The sequence below is a fragment of the Xyrauchen texanus genome, chromosome 2 (genome assembly GCF_025860055.1).
Source record: "Xyrauchen texanus isolate HMW12.3.18 chromosome 2, RBS_HiC_50CHRs, whole genome shotgun sequence".
Lineage (NCBI taxonomy): Eukaryota > Metazoa > Chordata > Actinopteri > Cypriniformes > Catostomidae > Xyrauchen > Xyrauchen texanus.
Window position 1 is genome coordinate 50,171,271 of NC_068277.1, and position 25,951 is coordinate 50,197,221.

General features: G+C 38.6%; 1 protein-coding gene across 3 annotated transcripts in view; it reads left to right on the top strand.

Moving 5' to 3' along the window:
• Positions 1-25,951, top strand: part of LOC127657565 (arf-GAP with Rho-GAP domain, ANK repeat and PH domain-containing protein 2-like) — a 145,910-nt gene that overhangs the window by 72,932 nt on the left and 47,027 nt on the right. For all 3 annotated transcript variants that reach the window (XR_007972306.1, XM_052146425.1, XM_052146435.1), the window contains 2 exons: positions 5,348-5,522; positions 8,490-8,615. Coding sequence is in view for 2 of the 3 variants with exons in the window: in XM_052146425.1 (XP_052002385.1) it covers positions 5,348-5,522; positions 8,490-8,615 (301 nt within the window). In the remaining variant the exon portion in view is untranslated. The remainder of the gene's footprint in view (positions 1-5,347; positions 5,523-8,489; positions 8,616-25,951) is intronic.

The following is a 25,951-nucleotide window of genomic DNA, read 5'->3' on the forward strand; positions in this document are numbered from 1 at the left end:
TCAAGGATGTCTCTGTACATTGCTGCATTCATCTTTCCCTCGATCCTGACTAATCTCCCAGTTCCACCACCATGCTTCACTGTAGGGATGGTATTCGCCAGGTGATGAGCTGTGCCTGGTTTCCTCCAGACATGACGCTTGCCATTCAGGCCAATCTTTGTTTCATCAGACCAGAGAATTTTGTTTCTCATTGTCTGAGAGTCCTTCAGGTGCCTTTTGGTAAACTCCAGGCGGGCTGTCATGTGCCTTTTACTGAGGAGTGGCTTCCGTCTGGCCACTCTATCATACAGGCCTGATTGGTGGAGTGCTGCAGAGATGTTTGTTCCTCTGGAAGGTTCTCCTCTCTCCACAGAGAAAAGCTGGAGCTCTGTCCGAGTGACCATTGGGTTCTTGGTCACCTCCCTGACTAAGGCCCTTCTCCCCTGATTGCTCAGTTTGGCCGGGCGGCCAGCTCTAGGAAGAGTCCTGGTGGTTCCAAACTTCCATTTACAGATGATGGTGGCCACTGTGCTCATTGGGACCTTCAATGCTGCAGAGATGTTTCTGTACCCTTCCCCAGATCTGTGCCTCGATACAATCCTGTCTCGGAGGTCTACAGACAATTCCTTGGACTTCATGGCTTGGTTTGTGCTCTGACATGCACTGTTAACTGTGGGACCTTATATAGACAAGTGTGTGCCTTTCCAAATCATGTCCAATCAACTGAATTTACCACAGGTGGACTCCAATCAAGTTGTAGAAACATCTGAAGGATGATAAGTGAAAACAGGAGCTCAATTTTGAGTGTCATGGCAAAGGCTGTGAATACTTATGTACGTGTGATTTTATTTATTTATTTATTTATTTTTTTTTCCCGTTTTTTTTTATTTTTAATAAATTTGTAAAGATTTCAAACAAACTTCTTTCACGTTGTCATTATGGGGTATTGTTTGTAGAATTTTGAGGAAAATAATGAATTTAATCAATTTTGGAATATGGCTGTAACATAACAAAATGATGCAAAAGTGGAGCACTGTGAATACTTTCCGGATGCACTGTATATATATATATATATATATATATATATATATATATATATATATATATATGAATGGATGGATTGCTTTTTCTGAGCATATGGGATTTCTACTTGGAGGAGTCCCACTTACCCACCCAAGAATGACACCACAATATAGTTTTAAACAAATTTGAAGATAGATAGATAGATAGATAGATAGATAGATAGATAGATAGATAGATAGATAGATAGATAGATGGATGGATAGATTAACTTAATCTATTTTTATGGGTAAGTTAATTATGACTAGTCTAGAAAAATATGTCATTTTGATTGAGAAAAATATTAATTTTGGATATTTATGCCAAATTATTTCAGGGAATAAACAAGCTTAATTAGTCCAAATTAATCATGTCATTTAATTTAATTCTTGTCATTCCAATTCTGGGGTGAGTGCAGTTCAATTCAAATTCCAGCGCATGAATCAAAAAGAAGCCCGTTTTTAAATTCTGAAATTTTCTCAACCCTGCTTTCCATAACTCAGATTTACATGTCGGCAGGTATAGGCATTAGATACATATTTGTGGTTTTGGATGTGTATGTGTGTGTGTGTGTGTGTGTGTGTGTGTGTGTGTGTGTGGTTTACTGTCTCAGTGTCCTTGTTCTCAGTGGATCTGACTTGTTTGAGGGGGATCGATAGCTTGGCTGGATCAGGCTATGTTAGATGAAAGCAGTGTTCGACTAAATTACACTCGCCTGCTCACTCTTTCTCTGTCTCTCTCTTTCTGCTTTTGGAGAGACACACACTATTGTATTTATTGACTTCTTCCCCCTCCATCTCCTTTTAATTGGACAGACAGTATTCTTTATATGGATGTCCCTTTTCCTGTCAATGTCAATGTTATTTTCTGCAAGAATGCTAAACCATTCAACAAATGTTTGATTTTCAAAGCTGCAATAGGAATGGCGCTTTTAACACTATTGTAAGTTATTCATCATGTGCTGTCAGTTTAGGTGTATTCTTTGTACATCGCCTTGCATGCGTGTTAGGGCTGGGCTATACATCTTAAAAAAATAAAAACATTTCAGCCTGTTGACGATATTCGATATATTTCACGATAAATTAAGTATTTTCTCTTTTTCTTTTTTTTTTTTAAACATTTCATCCACACAGCCATTGTAGCCAAGTAGATATAGATAAAAAAGCATTACCTTCAAATGTTTTTACTGTGCACAGCTACTTCACTGACTTATTTTTGAAACCCCAGTTGAACATTGCATGATACAGAATTATTACTGTGGGACACGTATTATAATATAATGCTGAATTATCATTATTTCGCTGATTAGTAGATTTGCGTTATACAAAAGTAATATATTTCTGCCCTGTTTACTTCATCTTCACCTGGGGCTTTTATTTTGACACCGAAAGTGCGGCAGTATTTACCTAAACTACACAATGAGCTTTTATTTCGACACAGGAACAGTAATAGACCTTTTTACACTCCCGGTTTTGGAATTTGGAAACGACTGCAGGATAAACTTCGACAGCGGTGAATGGGAGTCAACAATAAATATTATTTTCACTTTCTCATTTGCTCCAAGAACACTGGATTAAGAGTCAGATGGGAGATGCCAAATTTACTGTCACTCTCTCAGCAGCTGTAATCGAAACGCCCTCGCAGCTGTAGTCATTTGTTTTTTTTTTAAACTGATTCCAGGGTAATATAACACAAAGTATAATGTTATAAACTTACACTCAATGTTTAAAAAAAATTATCAAATAAAAAATGTGCAAGATTCACGCTGCTAAATAAGGTGGAAACGCGTCATCACAGTCTGTGAAAAAGGCACTGTTCTATATAGATCAGTGGAAAAAGGTCTATGTGTATTTGACAGTTTGCAATGTTCTGCATTTCATAAATCTAAGCATTTGTAGGTTTGTATAATAACTTGTAACGGTGACTAATGTTTGGAATTGCGTGAATGTTTGAACCTGCATTACTTTGATTTCACAATGCACGTGAACTGATCTGAGAGCGCCGCCATGCGCGTGCACACATATCAGCGCGTCACTGGTGTGTTCTGAATCACACACTTTAAATCACAGTTTATCTGTTTTAAATCACAGCCTTTGTGGATTAATAATCACATATGACCAGCTTGAGATTTTTATATTATTTTGTTTAATTGTGCAGCCCTGGAGGATCGTGAAATTAGTCTACAAATGCGATTAAAATCATCCCGATATTGACGATATTGGTCAATTTTACATCATCAGCAAAATGATCTAGATTGTATTGTTAATATTCAATATATCGCCCAGCCCTAGTGTGTCTGTGTCTGTCTGCATAGTTTGTGTACAAACCCCTTTTTTTTTTTTTTTTTGCTGTGATGTGCAAACGCGGGGATACTGTGCAAACACTCAACATTTGATTCAATTGTGTTACCAGCTAGATAGCCTTGGTGACATATTTACAATATTCACTACAACAATGTTGTAAAAAATCCAAATGTTTACGTTTGCAATACATAAATACATACACAAGATCAGTGGACATAAGATTGTTTGAGTATACAGTAATAGTGTAAGCACTGAAATTGGGTCATTGGGCAATCTGTATTTTTGCTCTCTGAATCATATATATATATATATATATATATATACACATATACACAGTGGGTACGGAAAGTATTCAGAACCCCTTAAATTTTTCACTCTGTTATATTGCAGCCATTTGCTAAAATCATTTAAGTTCATTTGTTTTCCTCATTATTGTACACACAGCACCCCATATTGACAGAAAAACACAGAATTGTTGACATTTTTGCACATTTATTAAAAAAGAAAAACTGAAGTATTCAGACCCTTTGTTCAGTATTTAGTAGAAGCACCCTTTTGATCTAATACAGCCATGAGTCTTTTTGGGAAAGATGCAACAAGTTTTTCACATCTGGATTTGGGTATCCTCTCCCATTCCTCCTTGCAGATCCTCTCCAGTTCTGTCAGGTTGGATGGTAAACGTTGGTGGACAGCCATTTTCAGGTCTCTCCAGAGACGCTCAATTGGGTTTAAGTCAGGGCTCTGGCTGGGCCATTCAAGAACAGTCACGGAGTTGTTGTGAAGCCACTCCTTCGTTATTTTAGTGGTGTGCTTAGGGTCATTGTCTTGTTGGAAGGTGAACCTTCGGCCCAGTCTGAGGTCCAGAGCACTCTGGAGAAGGTTTTCAGTCCAGGATATCCCTGTACTTGGCGCATTCATCTTTCCCTCGATTGCAACCAGTCGTCCTGTCCCTGCAGCTGAAAAACACCCCCACAGCATGATGCTGCCACCACCATGCTTCACTGTTGAGACTGTATTGGACAGGTGATGAGCAGTGCCTGGTTTTCTCCACACATACCGCTTAGAATTAAGGCCAAAAAGTTCTATCTTGGTCTCATCAGACCAGAGAATCTTATTTATCACCATCTTGGAGTCCTTCAGGTGTTTTTTAGCAAACTCCATGCAGGCTTTCATGTGTCTTGCACTGAGGAGAGGCTTCAGTCGGGCCACTCTGCCTTAAAGCCCCGACTGGTGGATGGCTGCAGTGATGGTTGACTTACTACAACTTTCTCCCATCTCCCGACTGCATCTTTGGAGCTCAGCCACAGTGATCTTTGGGTTCTTCTTTACCTCTTCTCATCAAGGCTCTTCTCCCCCGGTAGCTCAGTTTGGCCGGACGGCCAGCTCTAGGAAGGGTTCTGGTCGTCCCAAACGTCTTCCATTTAAGGATTATGGAGGCCACTGTGCTCTTATGAACCTTAAGGGCAGCAGAAATGTTTTTGTAACCTTGGCCAGATCTGTGCCTTGCCACAATTCTGTCTCTGAGCTCTTCAGGCAGTTCCTTTGACCTCATGATTCTCATTTGCTCTGACATGCACTGTGAGCTGTAAGGTCTTATATAGACAGGTGTGTGGCTTTCCTAATCAAGTCCAATCAGTATAATCAAACACAGCTGGACTCAATTGAAGGTGTAGAACCATCTCAAGGATGATCAGAAGAAATGGACAGCACCTGAGTTAAATATATGAGTGTCACAGCAAAGGGTCTGAATACTTAGGACCATGTGATATTTCAGTTTTTCTTTTTTAATAAATGTGCAAAAATGTCAACAATTCTGTGTTTTTCTGTCAATATGGGGTGCTGTGTGTACAATAATGAGGAAAAAAATGAACTTAAATGATTTTAGCAAATGGCTGCAATATAACAGAGTGAAAAATTTAAGGGGGTCTGAATACTTTCCGTACCCACTGTGTATATATATATATATAAAATAACAAAAATTGTTCCTGTCATCTGTGTGTGTGAAGGCCCTCTGTGCTGCGGTTGTTCTGCCTAATGTCCTGCAGACCATGGCCCTGGTTTTCAGTGGGGCAGACGTAATGTGTGCGACGGGTGACCCTGAGCACTCCACTCCATACCTGCTGGCTCAGAAAGCAGGCCAGAGACTGCAGATGGAGTTCCTCTACCATAATAAGCTCTCAGGTGTGTGTTCTCACGAAGCAGTGTGTGTCATAAGTACATGTATGGAGATAAAACAGTATCAAAACATATCACAAATGCACACAACGATCCACAAATATACATAGCAGATCCACACATGCATAAGGCAATCTATAAATGCATGCAATAGATCCACACACGCACAAGGCAATCCACAAATGCACTATGAATTGAGCAGATGTGTGGATCTGTTGTGCACATTTGTGAATTGAGAGCGCATGTGGATCTGTTGCATGCATATGTGGATTGTTGTGTGCATTTGTGAGATGTTTTGATACTGTTTTATCTCAAAACTGTCATAAGTACAGGGTAAATAACTGAAAAATAATTTCAAGGAGTAGATCACCTAAAATGAAAATTCTGTCATCATTTACTCACACTCCCTCATTCTAAACCTGATTGATATTTAATTTTCTGTGGAATATTTGCATTGGTGTCCTGCTTTTTATGTACTGTGTACTGCCTATACGTGCTGATTGGTTAAATGATTGGAGGGCCATGATTGGTGCTCAGATTCAAATTGTCATCACAACTGGTATTACTCACAGGCTAATGGAGGATTCACTTAACCCTACCTCCAAACATCATCTGACTTGAAAGTGTCTATAATTAGCAGTAGTTTGTGTTTGTCTAGACTTGATTGTATTGAACTGTCATTACATTGCTCATTTGGGCCCTTTAAAGGAAGTGTGCCAACTATACTAATTAAGCTATCTGTTTTACATTGCCAATATTTTGTAAAGCTCACATCGTAACATCAGCAGGACAACATTCGTGTAACCTCTAAATCTGCATGGAGTTGTGGCCTCATTAACTTAATGGCTTGTTTATGTGATTCTCAGTCGGATAATCCAATCATATTCTTATTTACACACACACATACACACATGTTGGTGCGGATATCCTTATGAGGACTCTCCACAGATATAATGATTTTTATACTGTACAAACTATATCCCCTAACCCTACTCCTAACCCTAACCCTCACAAAAACGTTCTGCGTTTTTACATTTAAAAAACAAACATAAAAAAACAGCATTTAGTATGTTTTTTTTAAGCGATTTGAATTATGGGGACACTAGAAATGTCCGAAACCACATTTATAGCATAATACCCTTGTTATTACCAGTTAACCTAAAAACAAAATCCTCGTAAAACACACACACACACACATTCTTAAAGGATTCGTTTTCACCCAAAAATTAAAAAGTCATAATTTGCTCACTCCCATACTATTCAACACAGTATTATTTTCCTCTGTGTTGTACAAGTGAAAGATCCTAGGCACGATGTCCGAGCTATTTTTTTTCCATACAATGAAATTCAATAGTGATTTTAAAAACCAAGCTCCAAAGAAGCACCATAGAAGTATTATAAAAGCTAACTTATGGCTTCAGAAGTTATGGAATACAGTGTACATGTTGTGTGGTACATATCAAAAAAGTCATTATTCACTGATAATCTTCCCCTCTGCTAATGGTCTCAAATATCATTATTCATTGATAATCTTCCCCTCTCCCAATGCTCTCAAATATCATAAACTGGATAAAGGGTTAACTATTAAATGTATAGTTCATCCAAAAATGAAAATTCATTCTTTATTTACTTATACTATTCTTTAGATTTTATACTTCTTTATTCTCTATTCTTTTTCAGGACACGCTCAGTGATGTCATACAATGGAAGTGGATTGTGACCACCTCTTCAAGAATCAAAAAGATGCAAAGTATAATTAAGAAGTCTTATAAATGATCCTATGTGACTCATTGGTACAGTGCCATCTCGCGAGAGGGGGCAGCAGAACTGCTGCTCTTTTGCACTCTCATGAACACGCACATGAGTGCAACGGTTGGTCAAGGTTTTCACTAAATAATAAATTAGTTTTTGCTTTGTTTCTCACCAAACCTTATCCTATGCCTTTAGAACAAGGCATGCATCACATGGAATAATTTATTAGACCTCTGAATTATACTATTGCATCCTTTTGAAGCTTGAAAGAGTGGTCACCATCCACTACCATTGTATGACATTACTGAGTTTTTTCAAAAGTTTTCCCTTTGTGTACTGAAAAAGAAAGTCATATGCTATTCCTGTATTTCCTCAATAAGTTGCCACAAGTTTTGTTGTTCTCTTGGATTACTATATTCCAAGGAAAAATACACATGAATACTTTTGAATATATTCCTTATGCAGGTTCTCAATTTGCATGTTTAAAGCATGCGTGCAGAGATTTTTAAATTAGACTGCTCTCTATCCTATCTCATTATCACTTTTAATCCCCATCATTTGAACAGAGAGGTATAAGTGTCTGGAGGGAAGAGATGGATGAATGGAAAGATCCCTCAATTAAAAGGCTTTTCAATTAAAGTTATTTGAGCTTTTTCCATGTTGGGGACTGGAAGTGCATGATAAAATCTTGCTGGGGCTGCCGGCCCTCCCGAACAAAATTGAACCGGAGCATAGTGGCTAATTCAATCTGAATGTGATAAGGTAGAAGGTGGAAAAGCAAGTTAAAAGCGAGAAAGGTGGGGGGTTGGTTTGGAAGAGTAGATGAAGAGGTACTGTAGAAAAAGGGGAGCATGGGGAGTCTAATCTTCTAACCTCGAGCTTCCTTGTTTGGAGAGAAGTTTTGCCGGCCTTTGGAGCAAATAACCTTAGGCAATGAGATATCCTGTTAAAATGCAATCAATTTAGCTTTTAAAATAAATTTGAAGCTTTTTTACACCTTGGATGAAGACTGTCCGTTTATCAAAAAGCTTCAAAGTAAACAGTTCTTAAATACTTTGAATTTAAGTTGAAAGAACTACAAACAAACTAGAATTGTGAGCTGGTTTGCATACTGTATAATGAGAATGATCTCCACACAAACAGAATTCCAATCTCCACCACATTATAGGATTATTCCTAATCAGCTTCTTCTTTTTTTTCTTTTAATCTCTCTCTATATAGATTTTCCTAAGCTGGAGGCAGCATTTGACAGTAGTTTTCCAGCCGCTGTTTATTCTTTCATGGATGGATTTCTCTATTGCTCTGTGAATACAGGCAAGAACACTCTGGACAGGAAAGGAAGACCTGGTGAGTCCATCCGCCATTACATGCGTCCATCCTGAAAACCACTTCATTTGAAAATTAATCCAAACAATGACTTATTATGAATATTCATCTGCACTTCCCGTTTATCCCCCACCCATGGCTGGAAATTGTTGCATTGTTTTTGCACACACACACACACACACACACACACACACACACACACACACACACACACACACACACACACACACACATGCTATCCATCTCAGAATCCCTGCTGTACACTAAATCCCCACAAAGATGTTCTTTTTTCAAAGATGTTTAAAATGTTTAATCAGTGTTTCTCTTCTCGTCTCCGTATCGTCTCTCTGGCACCCACTGTGCTCATGCTGTTCTTCTCCAAACATCTGGAGTGGGCCACTGGTGGTTAGGTGGGAGTTGTCTCTGGGGAAATGGCCAGGAAAGGGCCCTACATTAAGCTGGACTCTTGGTGGAGTAATTTAAGCATCTGCAGCTCATGTTCCACTAGAGGGTCTTGTGTTGTTTCCAGCTTGTCTAGATATCTCATGGGATATCTGTCTCAAGCTGCGGTTGCCCACTTTGGTCCATTGCTTGTTTTCCCCGATACCAGTGTGTGTATGTGTGTGCTTATGAGGACTAAAATAATGCCATACATAGTTTTCATTTAACAATTAACATTATACTTACTCCAGTAAATATAAAAAAATCGAAATCAATATTTGGCATGACCACCTTTGCCAAAACAGCACCAATTCTCATAGGTACACCTGAACACAGATTTTCTTGGTTGTTGGCAGACAGAATGTTCCAAGCTTCTGGAGAATTCACCACCGTTCTTCTATCTCTTTCTCTATTGCTTCTGTCTCTTCTTGTAATCCCAGACTGATTCGATGTTCAGTGGAGGCTCTGCGGGGGCCAGAGTGGACATCTCTTGCAGGGCTCCCTGTTCTTCTATTGTAATCTTTTCTATTTGCAAAAGTAATGTTTGGGATTGAGGTCCGTACGGGCCTTAAAATGAAACCCATACCCAAGACATGTGTCCTGACCCTACCCGGCCCTAACGATACTGTCAGATTTTAAGCCCGAACCTGACCCAAACCCAAAATCACTCACTATCTTAATAATTTCTTCTCCTAGCAAGTACTGTTGCAATAGGCTGTATTTTATGTTAACATATAGGTAACTTTTTTCTTTTTGTCTTCTACTGACACCTAGCGTATTGGATGTAGTATCATTTAAAATCAATAGTTTTCAGTTTTAGATGCCATTGTAGAAATGTAGCATTCACAGTCAGCCATGATTACTTTAAACAATGAGTGAAAGTGTCAAATAACAGGATGGTTACTGAGATTAAGTGAGTAGTATTCGGCTGGTCATGTGAATCCAACATGGCCGCCTCCATGAGGGGACCCTCTCCATGTAGAATAAAACAGCTTTTATAAGGTTGCTGATGTGACTGGAGTCTTCATTTTAATGTGAGTGCTCACGATTTCCTACATATATTGCAAAATTACAATTCTTGTCTTTAGGAGTTAAACTTTTTAATTGAGGAAAAAATTACTGAGTGCACCTTTAACAAGGCCCCTCAATACACTTGAGCAGAAGGGGTGAAAAACATTGCCTTACCTTTTATAAAGCGCTGAAACTTTGCTTGGTGTAAAATAATCTGGAATAATGTTAAATAATGTAACAGTTACCGCTTTGCAGCCTGAACTTTTTCAGAACGTTGAATCTTTGTGACACCTGTGCTAAAAACAATCAAGACGCAGCGCAACGAATGAAACAGAACTTTGACATGCACGTGTCAAAAATGTACTGGTCCTGCAGGAGAGAGACTAAAGAAACAGCGAGATGCGATGTTGAACAGTCAAAGATGTTCATCCAGCATGTGTTTACATAGGAAAACAATGGAACAGTGCAGACGCAGACAAAAACACATTCAGTTTGAATGGCCACTAACTCATCCGTTCACATGTGTCTGAGTGAGAGCGCGTGCACGCAACAAGTTTGGTAGGCCTGTTTATTTTTTCATCAATTACAAACCCGACCCGAACCCGAAGTCCTACTTAACAAACTGACCCAAACCAGGTCAGTTTGGGTTCTCCAAACTGACGGGTTCTTGGTTCCCGTCGGGCCCAGGTTAGGTTGCAGATCTAGTTTGGGAGTCTAAAATGTATATTTCCTATTGACACACTAAAGCTGAAGATAAAAATAAACATCTTTGGACAAATGTTTTTGTTAAACATCTTAAGGCTTTTGCACAATACTGTAACTTAAAAGTAAATGTGATGACCACTGGATACTTCAAAGAATGTCTGTTATGCCAGTAACTGTACAAGCAGCGTGATACAAACAGTCCTGTTATACTAAATATCATCACTCTTGGAATGCTGCTTGACCAATAAAATTGTGTTTAATACTAAATAGATGTCACATTGTTCTTTGTACAAAGGAACGTGGAAATTTATTGAGAATCTGAAAATGTTCACAGCTGCCTGTAGTGCATTGACAAATTCTCAACTGTTTAGTGGCGTGACTTCACAAATCTTTTCCAAACTTTGTCACATGAGTATTGATGTTTTCTGGTTCACATTGCCACCATATTTGAGATGCCAAAGGGTCTTTTGATTCTACTCTGTCTAGAAACAGTAGCAACCAAATAGCCCAAAATAATTTTAGTTTTTGTTGTTGTACGTGCTGGTTCACTGCTCAAACGAAGTATTGTCCTGCTGCCTCCACTCTGTCCTTTTATTATGTACTGATTTAGTAATTTTGCCCTCTTTGTATTTGTATTACATGCTTCTGTTAAAGAACTGTAATGGCAGAGCCAATAAGTACCTTGTTATTTCATTCATTATAAAAAAACAAACGTAAAAGTGTGCGAGCACAGTAACGGTGTCGTAAGAGTAGCGTTTCCTCTGAAATATTCAAAGGCACTACTTAAATAGTACATTTATGCTTGTTTAATCAACAGGAAAATATTGCTTGTGCCTTATCCAAAAAAAAGGACAAATATATATATATATATATATATATATATATATATATATATATATATATATAGTTTTTCTCAAAGCTATCATTCAGGTTGCTTTAAAGCCTTTCATGCTAATGGTCTGAAACGTCCTATATAAAATCCTAGTGTTAATAATTGATGCTTTCGTCCTGTGGATTTTAATAAAAGCACAGTTTGTTGGATCTGAGGCTGTTCACTGACTTTTGACTTCACACAAGTTCTGAAATGTAATCTCTAACACATGGGAGAACAATTGCTTAATTTGCATAGTGGGAAATTTTGTAAAACAATAGTTCTCAATTTTTTTTTTTTTTTTTTTACATTTCAAACATTGAAACATGCACATCTTCAAAACAAGGATCTCACATTTCATTGTACAATTAATTGGCAAACTGCATTTATTGGATTATTTTACTGTATTATTACATTGGATATCATTGCATGCATAACTACTGTATGTATGTGTTGTTATTGTTTTTTAACTCTAAAACTCTGCTAAAAGTTTTCTTATAATGTTAGGGTGTGAGTTAGGGTTAGTCTATACAGTAGAAATTATAATTAGCTTTATATATATTTGTGTTTGTGTGTGTGCAATGAGCTTCCACTGACACTGACAGAGGAATCATGCTTTTATGGGAAGTGGAGAAAACAACCACATCTACCCCTTTATAAATCATGCAGTGGTATTTCTCTGTGTGTTTGTGTGTACATGTGAAACACTCCATGCTCTAAAGGGGACAATGTATCTAAAACAAGCTCCCATTGCCTCTCACCATTGGAAGCTGTGTGTCTCCGAGCCGGGGCAACTTCTCAATCGAGACTCATTCATTTCATCTGGATCAATGTTGTGATCCTTTCATAGCAAACAACGTCCATCCGCAAATGAAAGAACCCCCCATGAGGTTCCGCCTGTGCAAATGATGAAACAAGATTATTTTGAGGCATGTCCCTTGATGACTAATCCTCTGAACTCTGCTGTGCCGGGCTCCAGACTCTAAACTCACATATATATGAATCATTTTACTCATACACCACACATAAATGCTCACAACACTTTGTTTTGCAACACTTTTAGAGTTTTAGAGTTGTAGTGTCAAAACGGTTTTACTCTGTTGTAATTTAGAACAATATGCTATTATTGTGTTCACTAATCTATAACTGGTCTAAAAGTTTTTAAGATACGACCCAATGTTTTACAACTACAGAAGATTTAGATTTCTTTGCCGAAATTGGTGGTCGCCATAATTAACTTATGGGATCTGATGATGATTTTAGGTAAAATAATATATGCTTTAAACACAACGAGGGAAAAAACAAAATTTGTTAACTGAATAGAGAAGAGTGAGGGGCTGTGTCTGTATAAAGTGCATTCAGAAAGTATTCAAACCCCATCGTTTCATTTTTAACATTTTGTTATGTTGCAGCCTTATGCTCAAATGCTTTAAAACATAATAATTCAAATCAATCTACACTCTATACCCTATAATGACAAAGAAATTGTTTTGATAACTTCTAATCTAATTTATTAGAAAGAAAAAAGCTGAAATATCACATTGACGTAATACTCAGATTGTTATGACACTTGAAATTAGCTCAGGTGCATTCCATTTCTCTGGATCATCTTTGAGAGGTTTCTACACATTGATTGGAGTCCACCGGGGGCAAATTCAATTGATTGGACATGATTTAGAAAGGCACGCACCTGTCTATATAATGTCTCACATCTGAATATCAGAGCAAAAACCAAGCCATACGGTCAAAGGAACTGCCTGCAGAGCTCAGAGACAGGATTGTGTCGAGGCATTGATATGGGAAAGCTACAAATAAAGGAAAGCTCAACGCTCAAGCAAAATACAGAGATATCCTTAATGACAACCTGGTCCAGAGCATTCAGGACTTCAGAATGGGCCAAAAGTTCACCTTCAAACAGGAAGGTGACACAAAGCACACAGCCAAGACAACGAAAGAGTGACTTAGTGACAACTCTGTAAATGTCCTTGAGTGGCCCAGTCACAGCCCAGACTTTCTGGAGAGACCTGAATATGGCTGTCCACCAATGGTCCCCATCCAACCTGACAGAGATTGAGAGGATCTGCAGAGAAGAATGACAGAAAATCCCCAAATCCATAACCAAAAAGACTTGAAGCTATAATCGCTGCCAAAGGTGCTTCAACTAAGTACTGAGTTAAGGGTCTGAATACTTATTTCAATGTGATATTTAATTTTTTTCTTTTTAATTAATTTGCAAAGTTATCAAAAATATTTTTTTTGCTCTGTCATTATTGGGTATGGAGTGCAGATTGATGTGAAAAAATGTATAATTTAAAGTATTTTTGCAGAAGGCTGCAACATACCAAACAAAAATATGTGCACTGCACATTTCCGTCAGACGAGTGTCTTTGTTCAGCATCTCATGCCATGAGCACCATGTTTTTAAGACACCACGTCAAGTTAAAAACACTTAAACTTTGAAAAACGTGTGGGCCCTGTATTCTTTTACTCTTTTAAGCTTTTTTTAAATTCAAGAACGTGTCTTGTGTGAATGGACCCTTATATATTAAAAAGCAGGCAAAAGGCAGCCATTGTCAAAAAGATAATTCTGTTTTCTCTAAAAATTCTCAGCATTCAGCATCTCAGCATTGAAAGCGTGCATACTTTTTTGTGTTGCAGTTGCTGAATCACTCCTTATGTATCACTCTTAGCTGATAAAATGCAAGCTGAGTGGGTGCCCAGCAACGATGAATTGGCATGTCATTTGATACATTAAGAGTAACACAACTGGCCATCAATGCAGTGTTCTTCAGTGTGATTTTATTTTTATTTTATGTGTTTACGCATGCAAATAATTAAAACTTTTAACACGGTAATTTTTCTAATCGAGATAAACGCATTTACTGTTAATAAAGCATAAACCAGCATAGACACTGGTTGGAAGGGTGGAACCTTTATGATGTGTTGATGTGTCCGACCAGAGTCATTACACAGACACAACACACACACACACACACACACACACACACACACACACACACACACACACACGCACACACAAACAACGGCGATTCTGTCAGTGAAAACATAATGGAGAAAGGACCTCTTGATGCTATGTGTTGTACTAAACAAGCCCAGATGGGACATGTGATAGAAATCTCTGTAAGGTGCAATTTAATTACTACAGAAGCACATCAACTCTCGAAAATGCAGAACAAGACTTGTCTGAGAATCATGAATGCAGCTGCATGATTTCTGTAGCAAAGCAGATAGCAACAGTCTGCTGGCTGAATAATATTGTGGAGGATTAGAGTTTAAGACATTTAATGCCCATTGCAATGCAATGAAAATGCAACCTATGGGGACTAATCCTATAATAACAATAACAATAATAATAATTATTTGTATAATAATTATTTATATAATAATAATAATAATAATAATTGTATTAGTCAACCTCCCAGTTAGACTTTGTGAAATGTTTAATGCTACTTGAATTGGTGATATTTCAGTACATTTCTATCTTTATACTGTGGAAGGCTTTGTTGGGAAAATATTAATAAAGCAATATTGCTACATATTGTTTTGTTTTCTTACCTAAGTAGGAAATAAATGCATTTTGACAGAAAAAGAAGTGTGTGTGTGTGTGTGTGTGTGTGTGTATATATATATATTGTTACATTTCAGCACTTTCAAAATTCTGCGATTAATCGTGATAAAAATATTTAAATGTTGGACAGCACTAGTTTAGTTAAATAGTTTGGTTTCAAAAGCAGAAGTGTTTCATACCTACGCAAGTTTGTTTGATTCTACTAAATACAATTGGTGGATTTGTGCATAAAATGAGGTGGTTTTTAATTGAGTCCACTGCTCTAGACAGCACACTGGCCTGTTGGCCTAACAGCCATCTCTTCCACCTTTTCTACTTTGTATATTTTTAGAAACGTTGCTTGAGCCAGAAACATACTCTACGCAAGAGCATGAACATTATCATTATAGCTCGATTTTATGCAAAGTTGTGCTCCAAAATGTGGAAGTGCACATTGCATTCTCAACTTTGTCACAAGGGGCACTGTGTGAACTCTCTGCTTCTACAGCGTGTTTTCTCTTTAAAATCAACTACTGTCATGGCGGAACAACAGTTTGAAGAGAATAGTGCTGAACAATTACGTTAAATCCAATATGTTTATAGCAATTTGCCTGAATTATAACACATCCGGTTTAATGGTGCATACTTTGAAGGTAACTATCATGTCGATTATCTCTTTGCATACTGAGGTTTGTTACCACCCCAATAACAGAAGAACGCATGTTAAATATGTTCAACTGACTAAGCGCTTGCGTCTACGTTCGTATGCTTGCATAAAATGTTTCTGGCCTTAATTAGCATGCTGTGCTTTCACAGCATGCTAACCCTTCAGTGTTTCCCCTAGGATTTGTTTTATTTTCAGCAGCAGTGCTGTTGTGCGTGCGTCCACGAGCCCGTAATGCCTTACCCATATTTACACGCATCGATGGTGGAATAGCTTAAAACAAACTTAGAATAATTATAAACTCAAAAAATGAAACGTCCCCTTTTCAGGACACTGTATTTTAAAGATAATTTTTAAAAAATCCAATTATCATTACAGATCTTTATTGTAAAGGGTTTAAACAACATTTTACATGCTGAACCATAAACAATGAATGACCATGCACCTGTGGAACGGTCATTAAGACACTAACAGCTTACAGATGGTAGGCAATTAAGGTCACAGTTAGGACACTAAAGAGACCTTTCTACTGACTCTGAAAAACACCAAAATAAAGATGTCCAGGGTCCCTGCTCATCTGTGTGAATGTGCCTTATGCATGCTGCATGGAGACATGAGGACTGCAGATGTGGCCAGGGCAATCAATTGCAATGTTCATACTGTGAGACGCCTAAGACAGCACTACAGGGAGACACGAAGGACAGCTGATCAGTACATACGAATATCACACCTGCGGGACAGGTACAGGATGGCAACAACATCCGCCCGAGTTACACCAAGAACGCACAATCTCTCCATCAGTGCTCAGACTGTCCGCAGTAGGCTGAGAGAGGCTGGACTGAGGGCTTGTAGGCCTGTTTTAAGGGAGGTCCTTACCTGACATTGTGCCTATGGGCACAAACCCACCTTTGCTGGACCAGACAGGACTGGCAAAAAGTGCTCTTCACTAATGAGTCATGGTTTTGTCTCACCAGGGTTGATGTTCGGAATAGAATCATCAAAGTAATGAGCATTACACCAAGGCCTGTATTCTGGGGCGGGATCGATTTGGAGGAGGAGGGTCCATCACGGTCTGGGGCAGTGTGTCACAGCATCATTGGACTGAGCTTGTTGTCATTGCAGGTAATATCAACGCTGTGCGTTACAGGGAAGACATCCTCCTCCCTCATGTGGTACCCTTCCTGTAGGCTCATCCTGACATGACCCTCCAGAATGACAATGCCACCAGTCATATTGCTCATTCTGAGCTTGATTTCCTGCAAGACAGGAATGTCAGTGTTCTGCCATGGCCAGCGAAGAGCCCAGATCTCAATCCCATTGAGCACGTCTGGAACCTGTTGGATCAGAGGGTGAGGGCTAGGGCTATTCCCCCCAGAAATGTTCAGGAACTTGCAATTACCTTGGTTGAAGAGTGGGGTAACATCTCACAGCAAGAACTGGCAAATCTTGTGCAGTCCATGAGGAGGAGATGCCCTGCAGTATTTAATGCAGCTGGTGGCCACACCAGATACTGACTGTTACTTTTGATTTTGACCATCCTCTTGTTCAGTTTATGTCTTAGTTGAAGAATATGTTAGGCAGAATGTTAGCTCCAGTCACCATGCACTGTTGCAAATGTTTTTCCCCCAATACATTGTCCCTAAAATCTCCTTTTGAGTTCCACAGTAGAAAGAAAATCATAAACATTTTCACGTGATGAGAGAATTACTATCACTTTAAGAGTACAAGTCAGTACTCACCATACATTATAATGGCAGTTTAATATTGACAAAATGCTTTGAAAATGTTAACAGATTAAATCCTGAGAGAGAACCTTGCTTATATTATATGTATATTAAAGATATAAAATTATGTATTTTCATATTGTGTATATTAGTAATATTATAGTATTTATATTACCATATTATTATTATTTATGCATATTTTTTACATAATAATTAAAACCCACTGATTCACAGGGTAGAGAAAATACCTGTTCAGGTCAGGTGGAGCTCCAGATAGATCATAGAGATGACATATCAGGGTTCCCATTCTTTTCAAGGCACAAATTCTAGGACATTTCCAGAACATTTTATGCACCCAACAAGTGTAATATTTAAGCAAAAACACTTTAAACAGCTTTTATTTTGCCGTTTCTGTGAGTTTTTGATGTTAGTCTTTCACCTCCAGATAAGCAGTTTTCTCCATGGCCCAGTGTGACTATTAATCCCTGTAAATCTGTGATTTAATTAAATAAATACATAGTCTCTATGTACTGCGCACTTCATAGTGCTCTCTGTCTCTGTTGTTTCACACACAAGAGTGCACGTGAGGATCAAGATTAAGTGTTTTCAGTGAATGAGTGGCCAGCTCTACACATTCATTTTGAAGCATGCATCACTAGCAGATTATTAATTTATTCAAATAATCAGAGACTATTTAAGTTTAATTATTACACTAGGGCATATCACAATTTTAATTTGATTAATTGTACATTCAAACATTCATTTTCATTTAAATTTGTCATAATCAATAACATTTTGTGTTTTAATGATAATGCCATTTTTATGACTAGATTTTGTGTTTTCTGCATAGTACATGTGGTAACCGCGTTATAATCGACTCCCGATCATTTAATTATTGAAAATGTATTTAAACCCTGAGGTATTAAAGCCAAATCACCACACTACCAACCTAGTGTTAATTAATAACAAAAACAAAATCAGTGGTTCGACATTGTTGTCTAAAGTTTATAACTCACAGGGATGCAAACTCATGACAATCTGTTACGAATGTAGACAGCGAAGGCAGACGAGGAGAGCGGATCTAAGTGCAAGCTTTACTTTATTGAAACACAAAAACACAAAGGAAAACCCTCAATGGGGAAATAAACATAACACAGAAAATACAGGCAGGGAACACACACACACCGGGCTAACAACATTCAACGAAAGACAAGGACTGAACCAAAAACCAGGATATAAATACACAAGGACAAGATGATTACAAATGATACACAGGTGAGACCAATGAACAAAATGGCAGTGATGATGACAGGTGGATACTGGGAAGTGTAGTTCTTTTAAACAATAGACTAGTGAGACAGTGGAGCTAAACAAGGGACAAAAGTGAAAACTATGGAATAACAAAAGGGACAAAAATGGAAAACAAAGGGGCAACGGTAAAACAAGACAAGGTCATACATAACACAATCACTGATTCATGAACATATTTTCTGTTTTTTTTAAAGAATTAAGATAAAAGCACCAATTTAAGATTTATTTTGATTCAAGTATAAACCATTATCTGCAGAAAAATAAAGGGTATTTTGGTGTGGCTTGCTTCTGTTTCACAAATTTGTTCAGTTTCATTAATTGATTAGTTTAGTGACCCCTTCTGGAGATGCCACTAGGTGGCGACAAATGAGCATCTTATGTGCGATGAGTGAGTCATTGAATCATTTTGAGATGCTCACGACTGGAATCTGCCAAGAGAGACTTTATAGTATTTCAGCAATACAAGAACAAAGCAGATCTATAATTTCCATTCAGTTTATGAACTACTGATCATGAATTTACATCCAAAAAGACAACAATAATAGTCTAATTATAGGCCAATAATTAGTATCAATAACGACCTTACCTTCTCCTTTATTAAAATTTGCATGTCAAATCTACTGACTTCATTAGAATGTTTAAGCATTATGAGAACAAAGAAATTTTCCTACAGTATTTAAACTGCTGAGCATGACTTTTATCAGAAAAGAGGACAACAATAGTCTAATAATATTCGAGTCGGTTTCGAATAGTCGAGGTGTCAATGCTTTGTTCATCGCCAGTGGCAAGCAGCGCTTTGCGCTCCACGTGACAACCATTGGAGAAAGCATCATGGAGGGGTGAATTGACGAGCTTGCCATGCAAGAAAGCGGTGTGCACAATAAACATTGAAAACATAAGAGAAAAATATGGCAATTTCTTTGATCGCAGAAAGAGGACTCGTTTGTTTAGGCCTTTGCGTTTTTATTTAATTTTTTTGGTGAATAGAACTACTAAAGTTCAATAACTAGGGTCTCTGGATACTATATTAAATATATTTCATAAAAATAAATTATGACAGTTTTAAAATATTTATTATAGCTTTGTACTCTCAAAGACATTATGTGTGAGGCAAAAACATGTGTGAAAAACACTGGTGCGGAGCTGAGGTTAAGCTGACACGTCACTTCATAGACTTCAATGTATTCGGCAGTGCTGAAGCGAGTCATGTGAAAGCCCCTCAACATGTATAAACATCAGTTACTTTTACACATTAATAGCTCCTCTGCCCCTTTTCTCTTTGTGATTAACAACGTAGTCTCACATGCCGATGCTGAAGTAAATGAACAACATGCTCCTTTCATTCAGTTGGTCAGTACATGTACCAGGTCATTCAGTTTGTTTATGAATGAGAAGTTTCACGAGTGCCACTTCTGACTGTGCATGTGCTTTCTGTAGCCAAGCACGCAATTGGCTGTAGCTGTAACCAATCAAGTGATCTGCCTCATTTGGACCATGATTGTCTAGCACACGATTGGCTGCTGCTGTAATCAATCACGAGGGTGTCCGCACACTTAACCGTTGATGTTGTTTCTCTCATGGTCCTATTACTCTGTCAGTCTGGGTTTTTGTCTGTCAGGGCCGTGCCATTATCGTCCCATGTCTGTCTTTGTGTGTTTTATTCCCTGCCATGCACTCTTCGGACTGTCTTGTTTCATGTTGGGAGCACAATGTCTGGTTTTTTGAGTTTCGATCTGTGACTGGATCCAGACACTTGTGCTCAATAGTTTGTCTGTCTCTCGTAAACACGGGTGTGCAGTGCGATGTGTACCCGGGTCACGAGCTGTATACATGTTGTACTGAGGTTCGGTAACTTCGGTCACTTCGGTCTAAGGTGTCACATGTGTGTGTGGTCAAACTCTCGCAGAGGTGTCCTGTCTTGTTTTTGTCACCTGTTGCGTGCATCGTGTGTTGATTTCTCTCCCTATTTTAGTCTCCTTGTGTGTGCTGTCCAGTGCCAGTTCACCTGGTTTTCAATCTTGTGTGTTCAGTCAGTCTTGTTTCTTGTTCCAGTCGGTGTGGATTACCTTTCCTCATTCCGTCGGTCCGGTCTTGTTTCCATGTTACCTTCTGCCCCAGCCTAAATTCAGTTTTTCAACTTCATAGTGCCTGGGTCATGAGCCTCTGTCATTCTCTGCATTCGTGACATTACGAACTGGCCAAGATGGACCCAGCGCAAGATTAGTTTTTTCAACTGGCCACCAGCATGCAGCTTTATAGACTACGGCAGGATGATAAATCTGTGTGGGGGTATGCCCTTGAATTTTTATCATTGTCCTCTGGTCTGGGATATGATCAGACCTGCCTAATCAATCTTTTGGGCAGGTCTGAACGAGCCCATTAGATCCATTGTCCCATAACGGGGTGAGTATGCAGAGTTTCCCAATGCAGTCAGGCTTGCCCTTAAATGGGAGGAGAACATCACGGCCTGTGCCTTGGGGGGACTTCCAATCCGTATCCCAACCCAAGGATGAGGGCACTCCCAGACTGAAGTACCTTTTGTTTTTTTGTTTTAATAAATTCCCTGTTTTTCAACTCTGTGCTTGAGTCCTGAGCCTCTGTCATTCTCTGAATTCGTGACAGTTTCACAATGCGCAGCCGCCGGCAGAGAGAAAACGTTGCGTTCAAAAATGTTTGCATTTGACCTCTATTCCGAGTCCCGATCGTTACCATGTTTTTGTACATGTAACCTTGCTAGCAATACAGTCAAACTGTTTTATTCTACTGAAATATTTTCCAGGACAAATCATTATTTTCCAGGACATTTATGAATTTTTCCAATTTTTCATGACCTGGAAAACTGCATTGCAAAATTCCAGGTTTTCCAGGACATGTGGGAACCCTGCATATATGTAACCGGTATTTAGTTTCACTTTTCCCTATAACAGTTTCTCTTCGCAGAGTATTTCTGGTAGCAGTTTACAGATTCTGGAATTACAGTTTGATACAAGCACCAGATTATTGATATAATTCGCAGCTACATGTTAAAGTGAAAAAACTTATGCGGTAATTCCCTGCATTCTGAACTGAACATGCGGAAATCATTAAATGTGTATGCAATCCCTGAATCCCGCACTGATTTTCAGACCATGTGGGTATCCTGCTTCTCCATTGAAGCACACTAACATTGGACTGCTATACGGTGATGTCACTGCGCGCGTGCGTGCCTGCGTGCGTGCGTGTGTGTGTGTGTGTGTGTGTGTGTGTGTGTGTGTGTGTGTGGTGGGGTCCCTTTTGTTTCATACAAGCCCCACTCAACAGCATGCAGTGTAAAAAGCTGGGAGTGGTGGTGGCGCAGTGGACTAAAGCACATAACTGTTAATCAGAAGGTTCCTGGTTCGATCCCCACAGCCACCACCATTGTGTCCTTGAGCAAGGCACTTAACTCCAGGTTGCTCCTGGGGGGATTGTCCCTGTAATAAGTGCACTGTAAGTCGCTTTGTATAAAAGCCTCTTCCAAATGCATAAATGTAATGTAAATGTAAAAAGCATGCAGCTGAGTGGGCCTAGCAAGCGTTATGTTGCGTAAAGAATACTTTAAATGTGTTTGACCATTTTGTCTCTTCTTGCACTGTTTTTCAAGCATCCCACCTCGAGCGATGTATTTTAAAATGACGTCACATGTTTAAAATGTTCCAACTTTTTAACATGCATTCTGTTCCACTGTGCTCAATCAATCTGTTGTGGAATGCAAGAACACGTCTTGTAAACGCCCTCTAAGAAAAGTGTCTGATTGTGGTCATGTGAACTCTAAATCAACCTAATTATACAGGGCTTCCTTTAGACACATGAGTCCACTAGTTGTTCAGACAACCCACTGATTAGTAGCATTTGAAAAAAAGTTTAGTTTTGCACATCCCTTTTGATGAGATTGAAGCACTCGATGTGTCTGGACCTCTGGTCAGCATTCAATACAAATCTAATGACAACTGAAAAGGACATCTCTTTTTTTACCTGTCTCCATGCCTTTATATAGTTTTCTGAGAAGCACTGGTTCAGAGATTATATATCCACAAACTCTTGTAAAGCAAAGAATGAAAAGACAGTGACAAGAGGGTTTCTATGGACTATCTGTGGTGGCATTTGAGCTGGAGAGGTTCAGACAGATGAGGTGAAGAGGTTTAAGGAAATAAATACCAGCTATTTATTGTATTACACTACATGCGATACTCAGACAGCCAACTTGGATGGTTGTTGATAGTAAATGCCAGCCGTCTGTGGATTTGTTTGCATGTGTATGTTTTGTGATATTTGAATGCCTTTTGGTGATGTTGCCAAATATCATCTCTGTCAACTAAAGTTTCTTGCTGATCAACACTTTTCAGGCCAAGGCACCCTTGGTGAATAGAGAGCCGGAGCAGGAACCCACCCATTGTGTTTCCGTTTAACACATACTTTCTTTTTCACAAAAATTACATTGAGATCCACCAATAATTGAACCCCCTGCAATACCGCCAAAGATCCCCTAGGGGGCTTTGACCCCATCACACTGTAATGTTAATCGAAATAGTCAACGTTTGGAAGTTACACCTCATGACACATGGATAGTACCTCCTTGCCCATAATTTAGTGTCTCTTAACTTCAGTCCTGACAGAACGGTTTGTTCCTTCACTAAACTAACACTGCAAACAGGATTAATGAAGTGCCAGCATTGTAGCTGAATCAGGTGAGGCATTGTGGCATTGGATCAAAACATTGTGTCAGTGGAACATGAGGTTGGATTTAAGATCCACTGCTCTATCTAATAGCACCACAACCGCTCTCAGCAGTGCTCAGAAAGAGGCCATCAGCATTTTCACAAGACAAATGAAGATAAGAGTAAACAGTGTGTTCTGATGCTGATTTTGTTGTTTTATTTATGAGGGAATAGGTCGAAGCAGATTGTAAAATGACTTTTCCACTCTGAAGTGAGGTACAGGACAGTAACCCCCTGCCATTATTTTGTCCGTGACCTTATCAGAACTGACCTGCAGCCTAACAATTTGGAAACACTGGTATTGATGGTTCAAACTCACTGCATTTGATAACGCTGCAGCTTTTCACTGACAAAGACCACATCATATATTCTGGTTGCATTTGAAAGTGTGTTGAATAAAGCTTCAAAGTATAATTTAACTAATTTATATAGTTAGTTAAGTTTTACATCTCAATCAAATATTTATGATGAACAGAAGCCCTCTCGGATAGGGAGGATCTGTTAGATTTTATAAAGTGCTCAGAGCAATTTGAATGTATTGCTGATAATCCCAGTCGATATCCTATTACATCCTTAGCATGCCTTGATGTATCTTTTACAGCTTTAAACTGCACTTTTATGTGTGATGTAAGATTTGTATTAAGTACTGTACTGAAGTATTGTTGAATCTTTAAAAACATACCAGGACTGGACTGGGAAGAGAAATCGGCCTGGGATTTTACATGGCAACTGGCGCAAAAGATGTTGGGGTCGGGGGGTGGTGGGGCTAATTTTAGCTTATCGCTGCCCATTCGGCATATTTCGCGGCCGACCCACCTGCCCACTCGGTTCTCCCGATAGCCAGTCCATCCCTGATCGGCCCCAAAGTGCTTCGGCCCACCGAGAAAATGCCCGGTATGCCAGATTACCAGTCCAGCCCTGGACCATGCCAAGATATTGCAAGAATTTTACTGCATTCTTATCAAAATCTTGAGTAGATCCCTTTGAGTGCATTATCGAGTATTATTTTTCTTGCAGAATATTTAGTTGTTTTAGGCAATTCTTATTAAGCTTAAAACATTTATCAAAATTTTTAAGAATTCCTCACTTTAATATATATAATATTTAAGGCCTTTTGTAAGCTCCATAAAACAGTAGTACATTAGAAAACAGTAATAGCTTGGTGCAATATTGGTGATATATAAGACATACCAGGGACGTGCACAGATATTTTGGGGGGCTGGGTCTCAAGTGGAAAAAATTATTTATTTAATTAAACACGTTTTTTTTGTCAAATGTATGCAAATTAGCACATTTTAATTAGTTAACACCTAATTTACATATCAATGTGGCAACTGTGATGACGTTATTAGACACAAATTTTACTTTATTCACCTGTATTCCATTAAGTACAGTACATTAATCTGTATGGACATGATATATTGCCTTAATGAAGATAAACTTTAGCTAACTTATTACATTAGCTAGTAGTAGTATGCTTGTTAGCAAGACACAAGTTAACTATATTTGGCTTTTGGCTAATTAGCTGTAAAGTCAAGGTACTGGTAGCTTAGTCTTTTGTTCATCACCACTCACCTCCACACAAGCCAAGAAAAACACAACTGGGGTAGGAGCTGGGGGGAGCTGCTGTCTGTTTGTCTGATGTGCCGATGTGTACTGCACTCCTGCGCGGGGAGAGAGAGAGAGAGAGGAAGGGAGGACGGGCATCGGAACTCGACAAAGTCTCAACTCCCAACCTGATATTTTGATTATCTATATATATATATATATATATATATATATATATATATATATATTAATTTATAAAAAAAATCAATAAATTGTACCCCAGAAAAAAGAGCACATTCTCTAGAGGATGAAAAAGTGCAGGTGCTCAAGCCCCCTTTGATGTCTATGTGTGCACGTGCCTGAGGCATACTCTGGGATAATCCCCCATTGAGGGGGCTGTACTGTTGAAAAGTTAAATTCTGAAGAATGGTGAAATAACTACATAAAGAAAAGCAGTCAGACTTTCTACTGTAGTTATAAATGCCAGCCTCAGGAACTCATTTAGATGACCCAGTTGTGTTATACCAAACAGATCCTAATTTCCAGAAATGGTGAACATTTCTTTTGACCAGATTTATTGTTAGCATGGCAATAATCTTAAGATTGATAGCTTGATAGTAGTAGCACACCTCTCCTCAATAAGCCGCATAATTTGAAGAATCATTCATGTCCATAGCACAAACGGTGCAGGATTTGGAAGGGAAGTTAAGCTCCAAAATCAATTGAAATCCCTTAGTATGAGCAATAATAAACGTTATGCTTGCCTTGAAGAGAATGT